A 24,743-nucleotide genomic window follows, 5' to 3' on the forward strand; every position below is an offset into this window, starting at 1 on the left:
GACAGGGAGGTATATAGGCTTCATTCAGACACACACAGGCTGCAAATTAGACCTTTAATTACTTGTTGCCCTGTGGCAGATATAAAAGATATGGCCGGCTTGTGTCTAAAAGCTCTCGAATATTGCAATTTTGAATCTGCCATGTTGTGTAGAGCACAGTATGTTGCTGGACCAACAGAAGGTTCTTGATTGATTTTGCACCCCATAATACTCTAGCATTTGCGTCCAGGGTCATTGTAAATGACCCTATTATCTCTAGAAACAACAACCTCATGGAAAGGTCAAACACAAACATAATATTACAAGCCATTATAACATTTGAATTAAAACATAGTAGTACATCAAAATTTACTAACATAAAATGTAATCTCCTACAAAATGCCAGCCTAACAATTAACTTATTTGAAATAAGTGCTAATTTGTCTTCTCAGCATGGTGCCTCCTTAACTAAAGAAATGCTTGTATGTGACCAGGACCGCCATCAGAAATCGCAGGGCCCCATACAATAAAATTTCCTGGGCCCCCTGGGCTGCGCCCACTGCAAGCCCCACCTACAGGTCCGCCCTCCCCACCCTACAGGTCCGCCCCCCACCACACAGTAAAAAAACAAAAAAAATATTGGTGGCTAGGGTTCCCACATGTTAATAAAAAATAAAAAGATATTGGTGATCAAGGCCCCCCATAAAAAAAACATTTGTGGCCAGAGACCCCCATTAAAAAATATCGGTGGCTAGGACCCCACATGAGGAAAAAAATTGGTGGCCTAAATTGGTGGCCAGGGCCCCTTAAATGTCCATGCCTTTACCTAAGTCAGCAGCTCTCAGAAAGAAGGGGGCCCTGCTAATCAAGTAAGTGTGGCGTGGCAGGGCCCCCCTTACCCTCAGTTCCCCCTACAACTCGACCCCCTGATGGTGGCCCTGTATGTGACAATAAAGGAAAGGTAAACAATGCTATTGTTTATGCAAAAATACAAAACAATGTATTTTTTGTACAAAATATGTTGAAGGAATGAGTTTGAAGCAAGGGTTCTGGCAAGGAAAATAAAACTATGTGGGAAAATTACATGATGTAATTCATAGGAAGCACTAATTCTAAGGTTGCATGTTATTATTTTCAAAAGTCAAATTCATTTTAGAACATTTTCTCAGAATAACAAGCTGATTAAATTGTGTTATATGTGGGCAGTAGATCCAATATTACACTGGACATCTACTGCACACATATAATATAATTTATATGTAGGGCCAACGGTAAATTAAATATATAGAATTTAGATATAAACTAAGTCTACGTGTCTAACATTTTTTTTATTATTGTAGTATGTGTCCATGTCTGTTATAACAAATCTCTATGTACCTATGCAAATATGGTCATTACTCAGGACCTGCATTGACAGTATAGTGACGACTCTACAATGAGATGATTTGGAAGATATGTCTATGCCACACAATATTTTTATCCTGCCAAAGACGCAAAAAATTTTCTTGCCGAACAACAAATTTTAGTGAAGTCCGACCAATCCGTCAAATTATAGTGAAGTTAGTGGGATTCGAACGATCGTACATCGTACGATTTTTCATCCATCTGCCAGAAAATTGATTGGCCAGGTTAAAAAATCTTTATCGGCCCCAGTGCAATCTATCTATGTTTGCCGGGACAAGCAGACAGCTAGCCTCCAGTTTTGCTGGCAATATCACCTGAAATTGTCTTTTTAGTTGATGCACAAATCATACATTTAAACGATTGTTTCGAGATAATCGTGGTCTCACGATAACGATTGGATCTTTTAAAAATCTTTACAGCTATGGCCAGCTTTAGTTTCCCCTGAGTAGGAAAGTGCAATAACAGCTGAATTATTAATTGTTAACACCTAATATTACTGCTCGATCATATCAATGAGAATAGCAATATACCTAGAGACCTGCAGATTTTTTTAGAGGGATCATAATGTAGATCTCTAACTGCAATAGTTTCCTAGTACACCCATTACTAATGGCATACACCCTACTTACAGTATGTGGAAATATCACTGCAATATGGTATTGATACCTAAAAACCATAGCCAGGAGTTTAACTCCTCATTTAATACATACCATGGAGCTATTGCTGAGGATACAGACAGATGACATCAAATAATGTTTTAAATCTCCAAGTCAAGTCCCTAGCCATATTTGAATTCTCAGTGTTACTTTTCTAAATACAAGTTGATGCATTTGTCATCCTGGTTCATTTTACAAACACAATGCCATACCCCATGCAGACTAAAAAAAAGTTATAATAATGCATACTTTTAAAAAGCTAGCTTATCGGTCAATGCATAACTAGAACAGATTAAAAGAAAAAAAGTTTTATATTAAAATAAGCACTGCTTATGGGCTTTATGATACAGTTACAGATGAGTACATTACATTTTATCATTGCTTTATTTTTTTTGTCGTAAAACTTGTAAAACAGTCTTTTTTTTTTAATACAATCTTTCAATCCCAAAATGATCCTTCTCAAGGTTTTGTCAAAATTCGACTTTTTCAGAAAATGACTCAAACAGTAATTTGAAACACAAAAACTTAGCATTTTGTTTCCATTGACAAGCTGTAAATTCTGGATTTGTTTATGATTTGTGGATGTATTGGTCAACACGTACAGCTGTTACTGCTATAGATTAGGCAAAGGTTTATGTCAATGCAACACGAAGAAAAAATGGCTTCTCAGTTGTCTCAGCATTTGAACAGTTTTACCAAACATTTGTCCTCCCTATATGGGGCTTGCTCAACAACCTCAACTACATTCTTGAATTCCAATGTGTCCTTTTTAGATCATATTTAAGACCTCCTCATGAACGGAAAGAAGACTGAAATCACAGCAATAGGAATTCCAAAAAGATTTACTGGAGAGGTATGTCAAGTACACAATAATCCCCTCTTCAGTTTGAAGCAACTTTGAATTATTAACCAATAATCCAATTCCCATTGTCTTACAGTCATGAAGGGATGTCAGAAGGGCAATTTTAGTTCCGTTTGGCTCAAGAAGTGGCTTTAGCAAAATACTTTAAAGTATATTGCAGAAATCATCAGAATCTTTTTTAATGCCCTTTTGGATTGAACATTATGTGCAAATGTGCCTTTATTACTTTACTGGCTGTGGTGGCATTATAGCCATTTTGGGTTGTGTTTTTCCATCAGAGTCCAAGGTGGCATCTTTGCTTTTCTTTCTTGGAGGCTTCTTTATAGGGGTTTTTTTAACTGGTGGGTCACCTGTCTCCTGCTTTATACTTGCAGTTTGTTCCTGACTACTGTTAGAGTTTTGTTTTTCAACAGGCTGTGCTGCATTGGGAATGGTTTCTGAAACTGGATTTATCATTTTTTGAAGATTTGTTGTAGTTGGCAGATTTGGCTTGCTGGACTTCTGGTTGATAGGAGCCACAGATCGTTTGGCCTTCTGTGGAGGTGTAGGTTTCTCTTTTTGTGATTTAATTGGCCCAATGCCGTTTTGGTTTGAGCTGGTCTCAACCCTGTTGAGACTTTGAGTTTTTTCTTTTAACTGAGCAGCCAATAATGAAGCTGCTTCAGAGGAAAAATGTGGGTGGAGTACCTCAGAACGCAATTTGCTATGATCAGGGGTTTTTGGAGCATCTTTAACTTCAGTAGTCTTTTTGTCACTATGTAGGCTCCCAATCTTTTTAAGGGCATTTTGAACAGTCCCATTGATATTTTCAAAAGTATCAAGATTTCTTTTATTTTTATGTTTAGTTTTGGATGGAGACTGGGGTTCTTCTGATGGCCTTGTGTCTGTGTTGCTTATGGTCTTTTGACTTTTGTCCTTATTTCTCATAATAACCTTTTCTTCATTTTTGCTTTGACCTGTATCACTTGGCGTTCGCTTTCTCTGAGAATCTTTAAGACCTAAATTCTGCTCTGATTGGTCACTCTGGTTAACTATCTTATCAGGAGACTTGTTAAAGACTGGCAATGAATTAGACGGATTAGAATTATATTTTCCATGAATCCAGGAAACCTTGGGCTTTGTAGATGGGTCAGGTGGAGGTGGTTTTGTTCTCTCGGGTGATGGAGGCTTACCACTAATAGTTGAACTCTTATGTTCCATTGATATATCTTCTTCATCTTTAGACTGCTTTGATAATCTTGCAACTCTAGCATACAATGCCCCTCCAGTAGATCCAGAGCCACATGAGGATCTTTCGCTATCTGATGATTTGAGCAGGGGCATCTCACTGCTGTCAGCCTGGAAAGATTTAGGAGAACCAGATTCCTTTAGATAAGTATATTCTCCAGCTTCTTCCTCATTAATTTCAGTGGGAATCTTTTCAGTAACACTGGAATTTCCCTTTTCTTTACAATCATTCACAGATTCTAAAAAGAAAAGTCAAATCATTTATTGCATTATTATTTTTTGTATTTAGCATGGAATTACTGCTCTGATGAATTCATCAACATCACAGAGGCAGATGATTTAGAAAACCAATGGTCAGGTCTGATACCATAACATGCAAAATATAAAGATGAAATATTTAAAGAGTTTGCTTAATTGATCAAAATGTAATTCAAAGCAATATTGCAAAATGGATTTATTAAAATATTCAATGATGTGAAAGTGTAGATTTAGACCTGGCTAAATGTACAATGGAGACTCTCTGTGCTCTCCTCCAGCAAAGACTCCAATTACCACCAAACTTTTGTAATTCTGTATATATATATATATATATATATATATATATATATATATATATATATATATATACATGAAAGTTGCGTAGAATTACTTTTTTTTTTAATTAAGCAATTTGAAGCAATTACAGTGATAATATAGAGAAAACCTGAGTGAGAGAGGAGAGCAAAACAACACTTAGGGGCAGATTTATCAAGGGTCGAATTTCGAAGTAAAAAATACTTAGAAATTCGACCATCGAATTAAAATACTTCGACTTCGAATATCGAAGTCGAAGGATTTTTCACCGAATTTCACAATCGAACGATCAAAGTAAAATCGAAGTAAAAAACGATTCGAACGGTTTTAGCGTACGATCGAACGATTTTACTTCGATGTGTAAAGACTTAAAAAAATGGTCTAGAAGGTCCCCATAGGCTAACATAGCACTTCGGCAGGTTTAATTTGGCGAAGTATTGAAGTTGAAGATTTTTTTAAAGAGACAGTACTTCGATTATTGAATATTCAAACTATTTTTACTTTGAATCGAATTTGAAGTAAATTCAAAGTCGTAGTATCCTATTCGATGGTCGAAGTATCCAAAAAATTACTTTGAATTTCAATTTTTTTTTACTTCGAAAATTCCCTCGAAATCACTTCGACCCTTGATAAATCTGCCCCTTAATATGTATTCCCTAAAGTCACAGGTACAGTATCAATGGAAATATGTCTGACACAGGTATCAATGGAAATATATTTTACAGATAAAATCAAATGATTATAACATTTTCAGTTCATAATTTAACTATGAATGATGCTCAGTTTTGATATTTTGCATTTAGTTTAATAAGGGCTTTTGTAAACTGTTATTTAACAGACAACCTAGGATTAGTTTTGTCAGGAATTCACTGATTCATTGCTGTCTGTTTTATTTAGGAGACATGTTGTGGATCCATATGGACTTTGTAGTATTTCGTGTTAACTATATTTCATGCATTAGGAAGGATGTTATGCTACCATGAACACTCTGTAAAGCCTTAAAGAGTGAAAGAAAGAAAACTAAAAAACATGTAAGCAGTGACCAGAATTCAGGATGCTCTTTGATGTATGTGCCACTTTATGAAACACAATCTATAGACCCAAGAATTATCAGAACACACAGTAAAATATAAATGGCTTTGTATTTGGTAAATATTTTTCAATATAAAAGTAAATATATAGTCCCTTAAAGGGATTCTGTCTTGATTTTTATGATGTCGTTTTTATTTCAAAATTATACTGCAAATTCAAGTGTATATTTTAGTTCCAATATTGGTGTGCAGGCAGCCATCTCAGGTCATTTTGCCTGATTCTGTGCTTTCAGAAAAAGCCAGCACTTCCTGATGGAACTGCTTTCAGATAAGCTATTTTCTCCTACTCATTGTAACTGATGACGTCACAGTGGCACTTTTTTTTTTTACTATTGAGTGCTATTCTCATACCTGTTATCTAGGCTATCTAGTCACATTCCCATTGTTTTTTTGATTGGCTGCTGGGTGAGAAGGGAAGGGAGTGATATCACTCCAACTTGCAGTACAGCAGTGGGCATGCCCCATGTTAGATTTCAAAATTAAATATAAAAAATCTGTTTGCTCTTTAGTAAAATAGATTTCAGTGCAGAGGTCTGCTGAAGAAGCATTATTAACTGATCATGTGACAAAATCCCTTTAAGTTTTCTATTGAATCTCTCAACAGTACATTTTATGGCAGGATGAATTAAATTAAATAAGTAATTCTAGTGTTAAAATTGTTGTACATTTACAAAATGGAGACATTAGATTCTCCATTTTTGTTTGTGGAAGCTGCTTATCTTGCACACAAGAAGCAATCATTTTGAACAAGATCTACTACAATTCCACTCATATATGCTTTTGAATGACTTGGAAACATGTTTACTTTTACTAACCTTCATGGGGCACACAATAAACAGGCCCATCATCAGTTGTATCAAAGGAGGAAAAGGAACCTCGAGAAGACCATGAAGGCGATGGCTGCTCCACAACAGAAGGAGGTTCAATGAAGCTGCAGTTAAATGTATTCTCAACGTCATGGTGGGCTACTAAAACAATGACAAATTTAAAATATCAGTTGAAGAGTGTAGGAGATGTTAAACATTTTACTGTTTTATTAATTTCTTCAATAGAGCTATGTTTGGTAGTTAAAATTCAATGTACTATTTAATAAAATTTAATAAAATATTTAATTTAATTTAATAAAATATTGAGCTAGATTCAATTTGATGGAAGAAAAACTTCCTCATACTATTTCAGATTTTTACATTCACTACATTGCATTTTCATGTGATACTAAAAAAGTTTTTCTCATGAGGTCCATTATATGGAATTGTACATACTATTTTAATATCACATCTTTAGAGATTTTATATAACGATATAGTAGTTGAATGAGAGACACTCTTTTTGAAATAGTTTGTAGGTACAGAGTCACATTCCATCTTAATTATCATAGAAAAATATCAAAGACATGCACAGTTTCTCGCTTAAAAACATTTATTGGTGCATATAAACCACAAAAAATAACATGACAATATTCAATTCACACACACCACAAAGCAGTGTCTCCCCCCCAGTCTGCCTACCTGTTGTTAGCCACACCCTCCTGACGCGTTTCGCGCTATTGGGCGCTTCATCAGAGGAGGTGTGGCTAGTGCTGGTCATGTCCCTTAAGTACCTGCTAGATTACTTAATGCAGGTTCTAGGGTTAGATACGTGCACATTAATTACGTATCTAACCCTAGAACCTGCATTAAGTAATCTAGCAGGTACTTAAGGGACATGACCAGCACTAGCCACACCTCCTCTGATGAAGCGCCCAATAGCGCGAAACGCGTCAGGAGGGTGTGGCTAACAACAGGTAGGCAGACTGGGGGGGAGACACTGCTTTGTGGTGTGTGTGAATTGAATATTGTCATGTTATTTTTTGTGGTTTATATGCACCAATAAATGTTTTTAAGCGAGAAACTGTGCATGTCTTTGATATTTACCTTGGTTTAATTGGGCCTGTGCACAGTACTCGCTGTATAGACAGCAGCTACCCCATAATTGATTTTTAATTATCATAGACAATTAAAATGTAAAACCAAATCCCAAATCAAGCATATAGATTTCAAACAAATATCTGATACAGGAGGCAAAGAGAATCCTTCTCAATAGAGCTTACAATCTAATATGAGAACAGGGTATGAGACACAAGAATTGTGGGCACTTAACCAAGGAACCCTTTAGTAATAATTTTTGGAGTACTCTTTCATTACTATGATGCCATTTATGGGAGTTCACTTAAACTCCACATTATTTACTCCTGTCCCTAAACATTCAACCATTTTCAGCTTTGACACCGCAGTCAAGATTTCTGTTGTGACCTTGGTGACTGAACATTGAAACTATAATAACCCTGGATCTTTGATATTATATTGCCTCTTAAAACAAATCCCCCCCCAAAGTTTACTTGATAAAATACAATATTTTTGCAACTTTTACAAGGTGTATATATATATATTTTAATGCAAAAAAATGGAAAGGAAGTACTTTTTACAATTCATCACCAGTAAAAAAAAAGTTGTGGGACTTTCCCACAGATTTGAATGGGTTCCTAACAAACAAACAAACCACAAGGACTGTCAAATGAATGTAATTTAGAATATCCTAGCAGAAAGGTGGTGAAATCATTAGTAGACCCCGTAACAGTTTCTTGGACACTAAACAAACTCTCTGCACATACTAACCATACACAAATATACAGTACTAGCTTAGTTACACCATGTCCCCCAAGAAATTTGATTAATCTTTAAAATAAAATATGTTTTTATAAATCACTCTGGAAACTTTGGAAAACATTTTCACTGATGAACATTTCTCAATACTACTGAATGTCTCAAAGTCATCGGTCAGATTGGTAGATGGTTCTGTAGCCAGCATTGCTTCGTAAACCAATAAGTTTTGCATGCAAGTAGACCACAAAGCCAAGTCAGCACCCTTGAAAACCACAAGGTGAATGTTTTCTCCTTTGGCAAAATGTGCTGCTATATGGAATAGCATATTTATTTATATATGGAACAGTGCAAGCTCATGACCTTTGAAAACCATTTGGTCATATCCTATGGAATGCTGATAGATCAAATAGAATAATGAGACATTGTGGGTGGAGGGGAAAGAATTTTTGCAGATAAAAAGTACATCTTGATCTTTATGTGAGGACAGCTCTTGTTGCATTTTGTGTCCAAATAAAATTTTTTGAACTAGCAGTTTTCATTGGTTGATTATGTTGTGGTAACATGAAATAATATAAGATGGCACCCAGAAGTACAGTATGTAAGGCTATTGTATTCTGGGGCCTGATGGCTTTAGAACCAAAAGTACCTCTTGATCTTCATGTGACTGAGAGGATGGATGCTGAGAAGGTTTGTTGCATTCAGTCAGTGGCGTAACTAGGTATCATGGGGCCCCCCACCAAAAAATTTATTGAGGGGGCCCGGCACAAAAAGTCCTCTTCCCCTGGCCCACTCTCCCAACTCGCTCGCACCACATCTCTCAGGTCGGCTCTGCAATGCTATTTTAAAGGTAAAAGAAGGATCGGGGAGGGGGACTATGAAGCAGAAGATCCCATGGGGTGATGGGGTCTGCTTTATAAGTAGTTATGCCAGTGCATTCACTCATACCATAAAGAACACCCAAAAAACAAACTTTCATGTTTTTATATAAAATTAGTTTAACAGATGCCTACATGCCGTATAATTACTTACCCAACATCTAATTCCAGTGGTAATAAAAAAGTGGAAGCAAAGGAAAAAAAAGGTAATAAAAAAATGGAAGCAAAGGAAAAAAGAAAAAGAAAGAAAGAAAAGAAGGAAAGAACAATACAATTATCTTCAGATTAACACATGCTATACAATAATGCCAACAGCAGCAGTAACAGATCATATCTATCTCTCTAGTAACTGCAAATAAAATACCTATTGTCAGCAATAGTCATGTTTTACATAATAAAAGCTGGTCATCAGTAAACACTTTAAAAAAACAATTTCATTCTGATTGGTTGCCAGAGTCAGTTTGAAAATGGGCAGAATAGAAATGCAAAGAAAAAAGAAAAACATAAAAAAGTTTAATTACAAAATACTTGGATTACATTACCCTGCACAAATATTAAAGTTTTTATCTTTAGGCAAAAGATATAAATGTATTGTACAAGCTCTGTTTAAAATGATTATATTTTTAAATTTGTATGAACTGCCACTTCAGGGACTGCTGTTATCACTGAAGCATACTGACAGTGGAGATACCCTATATTATAAAGAAGAACACATGAATCTATTGTTTAATATAAACAGTATAAACTCTTGCGCAACGAAAAGTCCATGGGAATTTCCTGAATCAATACAAAGTCAGTACTAGAATTAATAAGTGTCTAGTCTAAACGTATTGCCTAATTTCTTTTATATTCTAGCAGTAGGGATTTCTTTTGTGTATAATTCTGGCTACTGAGACATTATTTTCTAAGAAGAAGCTACGACTTTCTCTTGCCCTTAACTGCCTTTAAACATCTTCACTCTGCCAACATATAAACAGCCTGTAAAAAGTTTAAAAATAATAGAATAGATGAACAAACTGTTCTCCAGCTAAAGAAAATATTTCTATTACATCACTCAGTTTAACTGGCTTATTTCTTTCTATAAAAAATATTCTATGTGAAAACCTGTGACCTTTGAGCATACTAAATATGCTGTCTGATTGGTCCATCATACTAAGGATTTTATTTCTTTTCTGTTAGTGAAACTCCATGACCTGGGTAAAGTATTTTATATGTGCTGCCAATTTCAGCCTGTAGCAAAGTAATAAAAACAAAATCAACAATGGACTCCAATCAAATTTTGTCCACTTTGATACCAGAAGCAAAACAATAAAAATACATTTATAGGATACCAAAGGCATTATCTGCCCTTCTGCTGACTTTAGTCAGACTTTTAGCAGCACAGAACACAATTCCAATCCCTCTGATCAAATTCTCTCGCTAAAGCAGAGTAGTAGGTTAGACAATCTGACCTTTAGCTCTCAGTCTGCAAGAGCACTTTGTCCCAAGTCTTGCTATAATGAGAGCAGCCTGTTTAAATGATTCAGGGCACCTGCAGCTGGAAATCCTGCTGCACACACACACACACACACACATATATATATACATAGGATACTAAAGACTATTCCAGACAAGTGTATTATCTGTATAGTGGAGGCAAAGAGTGTTTCTGTGGTAAAAAAAAAAAACAGATGACTTTCCCTTTAGGCTGAATTACAGGTTTAGGCAGACATTGTAATAACATCTCAATTACAGGCTTGGTCAGATCTGAACTTCCAGCATGTATAGTTAAATGGTTCAGCAAATCATCTCTTCTTTGGCAGGATTGTTTGACTACTGCTCCATAGAGGAGCCTCACACACAGCAGTTTCAACAGACCCATCCACAGCATCTATATACAAAAGCTAGAGATGTACCGAATCCAGGATTTGGTTTAGTATTTGGCCATTTTTAAGCAGGGTTCTGCTGAATCCACGTGCCTGGCTCAAGCCAATCGGAATCACATATCACCCAAACAATAAAGCTCTAAGCACTCTTTCACCCTTCCTGTCCCAAATTTGCATATGCAAATTAGGGGTTGGATTCAGTTCGGTATTCGACCAAATCTCTCATGAAGGAACCCCAAAATAGTGAGTTCAGTGCATCCCTATAAAAAGCTGGGAGCATGTAAGACATCATCAGATAACCTTAAGGGTAAGTCCACACTTTGGGGAGATTTGGTCGCCTGGCGACTAATCGCCTCGTTTTTGCGGACGACCAATCTCCCCTAACGCCTTCCCTCACTCTGCGCCGGCTTAAAAAGAAAAAATGCTGGCGCTTATCATACGCGGCAATTAGTTTTCTGAAGTCGCCCGAAGTTGCCTCACGAGGAAACTTCGGGCAACTTCGGAAAACTAATCGCAGCGTGTGCTTAGTGCCGGCGTTTTTTCATTTTAGCCGGCACAGAGTGAGGGAAGGCGTTTGGGGAGATTGGTCGCCGCAAAAAATAGGTGATTAGTCGCCGGGCGACCAAATCTCCCCAAAACGCCCAGTGTGGCATGACCTTAAAATGACATGAACTTCCCTTTCGATTCTTTTTTTGCTCATAGTCCAAATCATTTGTCTAAAAACAGTTGGGCAAAATAGATACAATCTGCCTGCTGGAAGATCTGTCATCAAGTGTATTACACAGTTCAAATAGTAATTAAGTAAGAGATCACAAAATATTTGGCAAGAAAAATTGTACTAAAATCTTATACAAATCCTCTCTACAGTAGTATTTTACAAAGTGCTCCTATAACCAAATTTGATGTGCTTAAAACTAACAGTTGTGGCTAATCATTCAGTATAGAAGTGATGGACTTTTAGCGTTAAAGGTATGCAGCACAACAAAGTTCCATGGTCACACAAGGAATGGAGGACAGAGGTAGAGCTAATACTGTAGGCAAGGAAGAAATGGTCAACTAAAATTAAAATATTGAATGGTTCTTAGAGAAATGAAATACAAAAACTCACTTTTCTAATTCATATGTATGTTTTTAGTGTGGGATGTTGTGCCACAGACTCAATAGAATTAAGTCTACGGAACAGAGCAGATTTAGAGAGTGAACCAGTATTTCTTAATATTTCTAACAGCGGTGGTTTAACCATAATTGACACTGACAAAATATATGACAGTTCTCTATACAAAGTGACTCTGTTAGACCTATGGAATGCTGGCAGATTGGTTTTCAAATGTGCTTTTGGGACTTTAGAATGAGTAATGTCTATTTTACAGAATGTCGGAATGTATATTCTGTGGATGTGGATTCCTGCAAATTTATGGACCACAACATTTTACTTTTTTATAATCCCAGTATAATTTGAAGCACAATGTACTTACATTAGGCACTGCCAACTGTCACTGTAGCACCATGTGACCATAGCAAAAATCTGGCAAATAAAATTACATATACTCAAGTGCCAATTGCTATAAATCTGTTTTCTTGTAATATAATATGTACCTCCCTGGTCCCCAAGATCCTAAGATGGTCAGGCAGTTAAACTGAAATTGGACAAACTAGCAAACATTTCCTTACACAAATGCACAAATGGTCAGCTTTAGTTTTGAAACAGCTGGAGTGCTGAAGGTTCCTTATCCCAGGAGTAAGACATTTCAGAGAGAAAAACAACAAAACATATATAAAAAAGTCATAGTATAAGAAAAATGTCCTTGCTAAATGTGATACTGTATCACATGCGTCTAGCAATATAAGAACTTGCAAGCCCTCAGACTCCCAAAAGAACGTTTCTTAAAATGCAAAACAAAGCATCTGTAAACAATTGTATAAAACAAGAGAAGTGAGTCTTGCCTAGAATCTGTAATGACAGCATGTAAATAAAATACTAATGGTGTAGCACAGACTGAACTAGTTAGTGGATAGGATACCCTGTCCTGAAGCATTATATCTCCAAACCTCTGATTTCATGGGAATTTGTTATTAGATAAAATGCAGATTAGCAAGGTCTAACATATATCCACTCATTTCCTGAAATATGAAAAAAAAACCTTAAGAAAAGTTCCATTATTGATACACCAACCTGAAGAAAGCTTTCTAGAAGCCTCTCAAGCAGCCAGCTGTCTGCAGCCTATGTCATTTATTAATTCATTATTCAGTAGAGTTTTTTATATGGACCCTGCTACCAGTGTTACCCTCTACAGAAAATGTACTTGCATATCATAGCTTAATATATGCTCTTTGACTATAAAGTCAAAACGTTCTTAAAGGAATAGGCACATAATAGAAAAAATATTCTATTTTAAATAAAAAAAGATTGATAATCAAATGATTGATTGACTTCCAAAGGCAAAATGCCATAATTTGCATAAGATTTCCTGTTTTAACCTTTGTGACCCAATGACACCTTGAGACAAAGGCAGCAGGTCCTACCAAATACATTAGCAAGGGACCAGGTAACTCACCAAGGGAAAGATTTACTAAAGGGTGAAGTGGGTTTATTTAACAAAAAATTGCCATAATAACAATTTGCTAGTGCAAAATGCTCAGTGCTAGAGAAGTCCTCAACATTATTATGTCAGTAACATCATATCTTATATGTCAAAAAAATTCATTAAAAAATGCAAAACGCTGGTTTTAGTGTGGGATTATGTTGTTGTAACTGTTAAATATATGTTTTTTGCACTTTTTTTTAACCATTTGAAGCTGATGCCACATTTGGGGGGTTATTTATCAAGGTCCAAATATCCGAACTTTGAATAGTTCGTAGTTTTTGGAGCAAAAAAAATACTACAAATTATTCTTGATTTATTAAAGTCCGATGGTTTGAAAACTCTGAATCCAAAAACCTGGCATCTCAAAGCTCTCAGGGTCCTGTATTAGTCAACGGGGAAGGTCCCAGTGTCTGTGCTGCTGTCAGTACCGATAACCGGGGATTTTGGACCAAACAGTCAGAAAACTTCAATGAATTTGTAGTATTTGAGGAAAAGTATGAAAAATTCGTACTTTTTTGGGCAATGGTCCGAAGTTTGCCCAAACATATTTTTTTTGAATGATTAATAAGGTCCATTCGGGAATTTGGACTTGGTTGCATTTTTATCTTAGTATGCTGAGGTAAATTCAGACCTAGATAAATAACCCCCTTGTAGGGTAGGCTCATGTCTAGGACAATAGAAGATCTGTTTTGTCTTTATTTTGCTTCCTTGGACATTTTTAATAAGTGGCCGCAGCAATTTCACCAAAAATCACTGATTAAGACATATATACGACCTATATGTACCCGCCATATTTAAATGGCGTATGTAAGTGTATGTAAATTAAGTTTCGCTAGGAAGAAAGTAACACTAGAGAAAATTTGCTTAGAAATTTTTGCACTGATGAAGTTTTGCTGGAGAAAGTACATCAGCATTCATTTCCCAAGAAGAAACCTCACATTTTGACAAATATGTGTATTTGCTTCGAAATAACATCTGATGAAGTTGAGCGAAGTATAGTGGAGCCTTGAGAGGCGAAAATTCACCCATTAGTAAATTTAAAGTTGGAAGGTGGAAAAAAGAAATGATAAAATTAAATATAATAAGTTGTAGTAACTATCAGTCATCTGATGCTTCAGCTATTGATCACATTATAGTCCCATGTGTAGTCCTTTATTCAAGAGCCTTATATGTCGGATTGTGTTAATCATAATCCAGTCAAGCCTTGTTAAATTATAAATTAATGTGCAAATCACCAATAAGGAAGTCCAATTCTTGATGACACAAGTAGAGTACTTTATTATTCCATCAGTATGCCAGGATTATTACCAATATTTACCTGGCATTAGGATGGAAGAATGAAAACTGGGAGACTTGTGTTAGTTAATGTTGATGTTGAGTAAAAACATGGTTTCACCACTCTCCTCCTTTACTTTTTCAGTCAAATTCTGGCACGGATTGCATAAACTGACAAACCAAATTGTGGCTGATTGACTTATTTCTACATGTTTAATCTTAATATTGGTGAAAAATGACTGCATTAATCTCCGTACTAACAATTTATAAGATTGAACCATGAAGCCATTCCAAAAGAAAACTGTTTTCCAGAGATAACCACTGTTCTGAGTCAACACAAGGGGAAATTATTTATTATATGTATCTATCATCTATCAATTATCTATCCACCTACAGCAGCCCCCCTCCCCCCCTTCTCTCTCTATACATTTAATATCTAATACAGTATATTGTTTAGATTTTGGTGGTAAAATTCCACCATAGCAAGTTACAAAGCATCTAAAATATGTTCTAAAATTTTGAGAAAGTTAACAAAATTGCAATTTCAACTTATATTTACTTGTCTAACCTTATGATGATCATATGATTTTACTGTGTTCTGGAATCCCAATGAAATGTTGGCAACTTCCCAATATAACAGAAAAACTTAATAAAAATAAAAGGGTTGCTGATGTTCCACACAGCAATGCAATACAGTTCTTAAAATATCAGTAAATTATTGTACTTTACTGAATATATTTTCTCATGCCTTCTGAAGACATAAGAATCCATGGGAAATAATATTCAGAAACCAACTGGGATAAACAAGCTGTATTATATTATCATTGTTCATATAATATTTACAGAGGCTTAATTAACAATATCATGCATGGATGCTGATAGCCACAGTGACAGATGAATACATAGAGCTTCAAAGAAATAAGAAATTACTGACCCTTAACCACAATTGACAGAAAACCCCAGAAAATGAAGATAAAGAGTATGCTAGACCACAAATGCTTACAATGTATGTTGAAGAGATGTTTTTATTTTGGTTTTCCAGTCTGTTTTGTCATTGTATTAAAGGACAAGGAAGGCATTGGAAACTGCAATCCTCCCACTTTTAGTGCTCCTTTGCCCCTCTTGAAGCTCAAGTTTTTATTTAATTTAGTCGCTTACTTTTGTGTGAACACTACGCTCCTACGCTCTTACCTTTCAGAAGCGCCGAGCGTGTTTACGCCTGCGATTTGGAGCAGCGCCGCTTGGGTTTTTTAAAAAAAGTAGCACAAAGTTCCAAGGGACGCCGAGGAAACCTAAGTGCTAGAAGGACTTTACAAGGACATTTCAATGCGACATACCAGAGTGTGTTTGTGAGTGTGATTTTACTTTTTTATTAAATATGTTTTAAAAGCGCTTCTGCACAGGATATCTGTTTTATCTCCCCATCAAGAGATTCAGGAAGAAGGAGCCTGGATGAGAGACCATCCTGTTTGTGTTTCACATTAGTTGAAACTCACTTCTTGTGAGTATACAATACCACCGGAAAGCAACAATCCGGATTTGTGTTGCTAACCTCACTATCCCTTAGTTACGGACCCACCCCTGTCTGTTCTCCTGTTTAAAATAAGGGTGAAAAAGCTATAATTGAACACACATGGTGAATAAGTTAATTTAACACACAAGTGTATGTTCTTTTTGCATCACAGTAAAAAAGTGTTTTAGTAAGGTTTGGAGGACACTGTGGGTGTATTTTATTTAATATTGAAACTACTACATTAATTCCCTAGTTGAAACTCACTCCTTGTGAGTATATAATACCACCGGAAAGCAACAATCCGGATTTGTGTTGCTAACCTCACTATCCCTTAGTTACGGACCCACCCACCCCTGTCGGTTTTCTTTTCTTCCTGTTTAAAATAAGGGTGAAAAAGCTATAATTGAACACACATGGTGAATAAGTTAATTTAATACACAAGTGTATGTTCTTTTTGCATCACAGTAAAAAAGTGTTTTAGTAAGGTTTGGAGGACACTGTGGGTGTATTTTACTTAACATTGAAATTACTACACTATATAAATTTTCTGTTATCTCCCCCCTCCTCTCTGAGGGATACAGCAACATTGTTTATTTCTGTGACGTTTTTTTAAATTGTGGACTCCTTCACTGCACCGGCATTTCCCCTCACTGACATCACCAAGATGGCCGTGGCAGAGGCTTCGTCTGTAGTTTTATGTGCATGTGCAAGGCTGGAAATGTCATTTGTGTGCATGTGCAAGGTCTTGGTCTTGGTATAGGGTGAAGAGTCATCAGGAACTCATGTCATCTAATGCGGCAACATTTTCAAGCATTTTGAGCTAGTACAGGAAAAACTTACATCACTGAGAAGATTAGTGAGCTCATCAGAATTCAGTACAAGTAGGCTTATCATTGGACATGCTATCTTTTTGGAGGTTGCCTTGTCAACTCAACTTACTATCTGTATTAGAAATATCTGCCTGTTTGCTTGACTCAAAAACAATGGATCTGAGCAAATACACAAATGACCCACATGAGATTATTGTGTAAGGGGAAAAAAATCTTCTCTATGAGGCTAATTTACTAATGTTCGTATTTTGTTTTACTTCACAAATCATATTTCGAGCACTAAAAATTGTGGTCATACTAATTACTGTAAACCACAAAAATGAATAATTTATTAAACAAAAAAACACAATATTTTTCAGAAAAAACAGCAAAAAATTAGACTGCAAATATACGCAAGTATTTTAAAACTGAAACAATGACAAATAATTAAAGAATTAAAAACACAAAAATTTGCATTCAAAAATTGCCAAGTAAAAGCTGCCAAGTTTCTATAACAGTCAATGGGAAGTATATCTGAAGATTTCAAGCAAAAATGAATGAAAATAAATAGAACAATGTGATTTTGCTATTGTGTGACTTTTTTCTATGGCTAAACATGATTACAATTATTCTATTTGCATTATTTCTTATATATACTATACTATATACTAAAAGGTAAAAATAATCTAAAGTATTGTTCCACTAATTTCTCCACAGGTTTCCTGTTACATAATATAAATTATTGTCACAACAAACTTCAAAGGGGAACTATCGTGAAACTGAAACTTCGATATAAGCTTCCTCATACTGAAATAAGAAACTTTCTAAATACAATCAATTAAATATTCTGCACTGTTTCTAAAATAAACCTAAAAAACATTAGAAAGCTAACATTGCACTTCAGTAGGTTTTAGGTGGCGAAGTAAGGGGGTCGAAGTTTTTTTTAAAGAGACAGTACTTCGACTATCGAATGGTCGAATAGTGGAACGATTTTTAGTTTGAATCGTTCGATTCAAAGTCGAAGTCATAATCGAAGTTCGAAGTAGCCAATTCGATGGTCGAAGTAGCCAAAAAAATCATCCGAAATTCGAAGTTTTTTTTATTCTATTCCTTCACTCGAGCTAAGTAAATGGGCCCCTTGGTGTCTACTAATTTAATAAAGTGAGCTCTAATCCATCTTCTTAGCAAAATGAACCCCCTATAAGATACAGTATATTGTATCTAACTGTCAATGATTATCTGACACCCAACTCCTGCATGAAGAGAGAATGAAGAGCTGAATGAACAGATGCTGAGAGAGGGATAGTGAAGATCAACTTGATTTCAGACCAGATGCAGAATGTTTAATTGATTGTATTTAGAAAGTTTCTTATTTCAGTATGATGAAGCTTATATTAAATTTTCATTGCTTTAAAGCAATGACTGTATGACATAAAAAAGCCATTCTTTCATCAACCTTTAGGACAATGCTGTCAAATTGGTGGCCAACGTGTGGACCTCCCCTTGTAAGGCCCCCCACATAGCATAGGGCAGAGCCAGAAAGCCAGAGCTTCAGAGCCAGACTGTCCACATTGCTCACATGTATATAAACTACTGGATGGACACCAGCATTGTCACTGTATGTAGCACAGTATGAACTGTTGTTTATTGTAAGTGCCATGTAGCATTACATTATGTCTCTTAGCTATCCCATTAAATTATGTTTCCTGGGTATCCCATGTGGTTTGCAAATCAATGCTCAAAAAATGTTCAGTTCACCGCAATTATGGTATAAGCCTACACAGAGTATCTGTTTAATCCACAGCGTGTTCCAATAAATGGTGAATACAGCAGTAAGTGAGGTATCTTATTAAAATATGATGGAAACTTTTGTCACCTTCATCATAACAGGAATGTACTGTACAAAGACTAAATAGTCAAACAATTCATACTCTGCAAGAGAATGGAATTATATATGATCTTTGCCTTATTTAGCCACCCACATGCTGAATATTCAGGCAAGATAATGGCAAACAGGACCCCATACAGGGCCCCATACACAGCTGTCAACTTGGCCTGGATGTGATGAGTCTTCAGCTTATATTGGTCCATGTATGGCTATCTTAAGAAAGCTGCTCATCAACAAAGGTATTATTAATATTTACAAGCATCTACAAAGTGCCTAACACTAGTCATAACGTTTCTAAAGCAATCCAATGTGCCAGGAAATATGAATCCCATATTTAATAAAAGTTTGCACAGGAGCAGTAACCCATAGCATCCAATAATGGATTTGCTTTTAAACAGATGACCAGTAAATGCTACCTGCTGATGGTTTCTATGCTATGGGTTACTGCTCCTGTTAGGGCCTTTTATTACATAACCCCATTTGTAGGGGTGACCAGAGGCTGGCATCCTCAAAACTACCCCCCCCCCCCACACAGGATTGTGTGCAAGCTCATCCTTTGGTATTACACAAGGGACAGAACACACAGATTTCCTGGGCACCTAGACCCCAGTGCTACTCATGTGAGCAAACTTCAGGTGCAGCTGGGTGGCATGCCACCCCTTAATTTGTCCCACTCTAGGCCCAGCCCTTTGAGGTCACAAATCCTGGCCTGATGGCAAGTGCTGAGTCAGTGATGGGAGTGTACAGATGGGTTAAATTCATCGCTGGATCTTGCTGCATACTTTACTACTGTTAGTAGCAGCTCAATAAGAGATGGGACACTGGAGTTTATACCTTATTAGAACAGAAGAGCATATGTTCATGACACAAATGCAGTTGGACAAATTAGATTTTTTCCTCTTGAAAAACAGTTAAAATTCCCCTAGCAAGGTAATTTCTTAGTTCAGTACATTTAACATAAAGCAAATATGTAGGTGTAGGAAAATGTTCAAGGAGACACGCTGATAAAACACGCTGAAATTACTTTTCCTGCATTATATTATTACTTTAGGCAATGATGCCACGCTTGTGTAGTCTTTACTTAGATTTGTTTGAAACATAAAATGTATAATAACACAAACACATGGCAAAGGTTAGGTGCCAAGGAAAACAGATAATCTGACCAAGGGATTTTATTCAAGTAAAATAGCAGTTGCCTTTGGCAATAAAGCAGACACTAGGAATGGTGTTTTTCTCCTCCTTGCCTTCTGTTGTGTATGCTACATAATGACCATGATGAGATATTTAAAGAACTCCATAAAATGGGATTTCTCACAAAAACGGCCACAAAGAACCGCATCTGAGTTTAAAATGCTTGTGGCAGGTATTACAGAGCAAATTACTGTGTACTGTTAAAGGCAGACAGAGACAATATTACACTTTCTACAAAACAGAGACAGAGGTACTGCTATTAAGAAAAACTCGAAGTAATGTCAGCCTAAATAATAATGTAAAATTTGCTTCTTGTATAATATTGGGGTAACAGATCACAGGGCAAAGGGACAAGATAAAATGCAAGATACTATTTAGGTTTAAGGTAGGGATAAAGAGATTGAGGTCTAAAACTCTTTCTTGTTATATGACCATTCTAAATCTTGTTTTGAAGCTGGATACTCTTGGATCAAGTAAATTAGTTAAGTAATGTTTGCCAGGTGTGTTGGACTTGTTGGTCACTCCATACTAGGGATCAGGTCCGGACTGAGAATTAAAATAGGCCCTGGCATTTCAGATACACAGAGGCCAAATCAGCCCACATAGAGCCCCAAACAGCTCTCACTAGCCCACTAAATACTGACTTTCTATGGGACCTTATAGCAGCCCCTCTGGCATTTGCCAGAACCCACAGATTGCCAGTCCGGGCCTGCTAGGGATTCACCAAATACAGGATTTGGTTCGGGATTCGGCTTTTTTTCAGCAGGATCCGGCTGAATCCTTGTACCTGGCTGAACCGAATCGACTTTTCGTCACAAAACAAGTGAAAGAAGTGAGAAAAAAGGGCCCCATTTTTTTCTTTCCTGCCCCTAATTTGCATATGCAAATGAGGATTTGGATTTGTTTTGGTATTCGGCTGAATCTTACACAAAGGATCTTACACAAAGGATTCTGGGATTTGGCCGAATCCCAAATGTGGATGTGGATTAGGTGCATCCCTACTCCATACTACAAATCTTATTAGCTAATGTCGCTGACTGACATATACGGGAGTTAGTAACCAGGGTTTCCTACTTCCCGAGTGAACTATTCCTTAAAAAGCAGCAGATGCATGCTTCCTACAGAAAATGAAGTTACAGGAGAAAGACTTGAAGGCACCAGAAAGTTACAAGTGTGGGAAAGAGGAAGAGAAGATTAGGCAAGAGAGGAGAGAGTTGCCAAGAAATGGGGAAAAGTAAAATATACTATTTTCTGAAAGGGAGAGAAAAGTCATGGTGACAGAACTGCTAAGCAAACAAATGATGACACGGTTATATTAATATTGTCCAAGCATCTACAATAAGAGAATGAGAATAAGATAATCAAATAGAAAGGAGGGCTATCCATAAAACAGAATGGAAGGTAAAAAAACAAGTGTATGGACATGAGAAAAGAGGACGCAGCAGAAATGAAATACAAAGAGAACTTTCAGTTCTGGGATTCAACACAACTATAGGTCCTCCTGAGTAATCATAATATGGTGTCTGAACAAGTCCTCCTGAGTTATCAGAATAGGGTTTCTGAATAGACTGTAGGATGACCTTTTTATTGTATCATCTTTCTAAGGTATGAAAACATTTAAAACATTCCTCTTTAAAAACATCTGTAGATTATTTATTTATAATACACAAAAGCCATGAATATCCTGTAAATTATATCCTTATAAACGGTGAGTAGTGATGTCATCAGTTATAAACGGTGAGTAGTGATGTCATTTCTGTCACATGACTTACTAAAATTTGTGTATTATAATAAATAAAGTACCCCCAGTTGTAAAATATGAGGATATTAGAAGTTACCTCGGAGTTCCATGACCTGTATAAAAACACTCGGCCTTCGGCCTCGTGTTTTTATATGGTCATGAAACTCCTCGGTAACTTATAATATCCTTATATTTTACAAGAGGGGGTACTTTATTCACTATATTCTCAACTCATGAATATAAATGTAGCATCACATAATAGGCCAGATTTAATTCCACAGGAAACATTTTATGGTTTATAACGGAAAAAACTTATGGGCGAGAATACAACTTTTCTCTAATTCAGTTACAGTTTTTTTCGTCCATAAACAGAGTTTCCGTGTGATAAAGAGTAAGATACCCTTTTCGGGCTGTATGGGAAAATTTCGGATTAGGTAATAAACTTTTCTCATCAAATTGAATCTGGATTGAAGTGGATTAAAAAGCACTGTTTTATTAACAAATGAAGTTACTTAGTAGAGTTTGTGTTTAATATAAGGACTTTCATCATTTAGTTGTTCTGTAGATGATATATGTGCAAGCCTGCACTGTAAACATTTTGGTAAAGGTTTTGTGTCCATTGCTACAAAGCATCTGGCTGCATTTAAAATTCTCTTCTGTATAACTGGCACATCAAATATGAGAAGCAATGGATCCTGGGGAATTTAAAATTTAGTAATTCTGATGACAGAACTGAGAAAGGACAAATGTTCCTACCGATGCTTAGTTTGTGTCATTCCTACTGTACATAATGCACAAAAAGTATTGTCTGTAGTTACATTAACAAATACAAGATATTTCTACACTAGAACAGGATAATGAAAACACCCTTTACAGTTAAATGTTGCAATGCATCTGATAGTAGGGGATTATAATAATCAAGACAGGAGTTTATGATGGCATGTGTTTAAGATTTAACAATGCCTTGTATAAGGTAACAGGATTGGCTGAATAGACATTCATCATTGGCCGGGCTAGCTACACACTGTATGGACAACTTTACAATGTTAGCAATGATCATATGCAAAATAATACAATAAGTTCTCTGAGCAATGGTTTCTCCCCCACTCAAAAGTGTGTATATGTGTGATTCTGAATATAAATTGTAGTAGTTCTCTGTTCTGTAAATGACAGACTCCTTTGTTATGAAACTTCAGACACTGTAACTGTTAAACTTTATCAAATGAATGCTGTCTTTGTTTAAATCATATCCAGTGTGTCTTTATACACATATAATAGGCAGTTTATTTTCAGTTAAAATAACAATTTGATTAATGTTTCCTGACAGCAAAGCATAATATTTTGTATATATACCCACGTGCAGCTTAATATATGTAGTTGTATGAATGTGAATTATGTCGCACAGTTATGTAGTGTTCTCGCAATCTGGAGGGTTTTATTCAGTGTCTCATGGTAACACAGTGTTCTACTAAAGCAGCAGAAATCTAGCTATGACTTAATTAAAGACTTACATACTGAACTACTAAAACTACTGCACTATTGAGTTTAGTGACATACTGTATTTCATGCTTGCCTACAACTTTAATGGTGAGCAGGAATTTTTCCTTGTTTAGGGCTGCACTGTAAATAAATGCAGCATTATGTTCCCTGGCCATTGGACCCTGTATTTTATTTTAAAATAATTGATTTAAACTCTAATGGGCCAATTTAAGACTGCTTGTGCCTTTCTTTAAGGAAACCCCATGTGAGTTTACAAATCACTAAGGATGAACCTAATTCATTATTTTTGGATTCACCGAACCTTTCTAAAAGATTTGGCCGGATACCAAACTGAATCAGAAACCTAATTTACATATGCAAATCAGGGCAAGGAAGGGTAAAAGAGACCATGATTAAAAAAGTTTTTACTTCCTTGTTTTTATGATTAAAAGTCACATGATTTTAAGGATTCAAATTTTATTCGGAAAAAAAAGGCCAAATCCTGGCCAAATACCGAACTGAATCTTGGATTCAGTGCATCCCTACTTTTGTGCTGCAAAAACCTCAGCAATCTTCATCATTTTACTCAAACAGGCTTTTGAAATGAAAAAAAGACTTCGACAGCTTTTAGGCACAAGCAATTTTAAATTGCCTCCTCCCCCATAAAATCATTATGGCTGCTAAAATTGTCACAAAAAGATGTTCTTTTTTTGTGTTTTAGTTTAGACTATATCTTTACAATAATTTGTGATACTATATATTTTAGTGCTCAAAACAATGAAGTCACAATGCCTGAAATGCAAAACTTCCATTTTTCTATTATAGCTTTCTAATTTAGACTGGTGTTTGCTGTGAACAGAATATACAGTTGCAGAGTCAAGATAATAATATGTGAAGTAACAATGAACGCAAATAAGAAATAAATAAAAAAAAGCAGAAGTGAATGACCCAACTCACAAAAGTATTATGGAAACCAGTAAGGGAAAAACAAGGAAGGAAATATACACAGTACATCAAGATTTCTGGGAATAAAACTGATTGAAGAGCATCTTTAGAAATAGTCCATTTAAAATATTTCTTAATAGGGTA

The 24,743-nt window shown here is 36.0% G+C and overlaps 1 protein-coding gene across 2 annotated transcripts in view; it reads right to left on the reverse strand.

Annotated features, from left to right (window-relative positions):
- Positions 1-2,333: 2,333 nt before the first annotated feature.
- Positions 2,334-24,743, reverse strand: part of LOC108715897 (scavenger receptor class F member 2) — a 105,775-nt gene continuing 83,365 nt past the window's right edge. The window contains exons 10-11 of one of the 2 annotated variants that reach the window (XM_018261446.2): positions 6,608-6,757; positions 2,334-4,367 (exon numbers count right to left, since the gene is read on the reverse strand). In XM_018261446.2, coding sequence (XP_018116935.1) covers positions 3,124-4,367; positions 6,608-6,757 — 1,394 coding nt within the window. In that variant the 3' untranslated portion in view covers positions 2,334-3,123. Of the gene's footprint in view, positions 4,368-6,607; positions 6,761-24,743 lie in introns of both variants that reach the window. The other variant, XM_018261438.2, reaches the window with a different exon arrangement.

Source organism: Xenopus laevis, chromosome 1L (assembly GCF_017654675.1).
Source record: "Xenopus laevis strain J_2021 chromosome 1L, Xenopus_laevis_v10.1, whole genome shotgun sequence".
In the NCBI taxonomy this organism is placed as follows: domain Eukaryota; kingdom Metazoa; phylum Chordata; class Amphibia; order Anura; family Pipidae; genus Xenopus; species Xenopus laevis.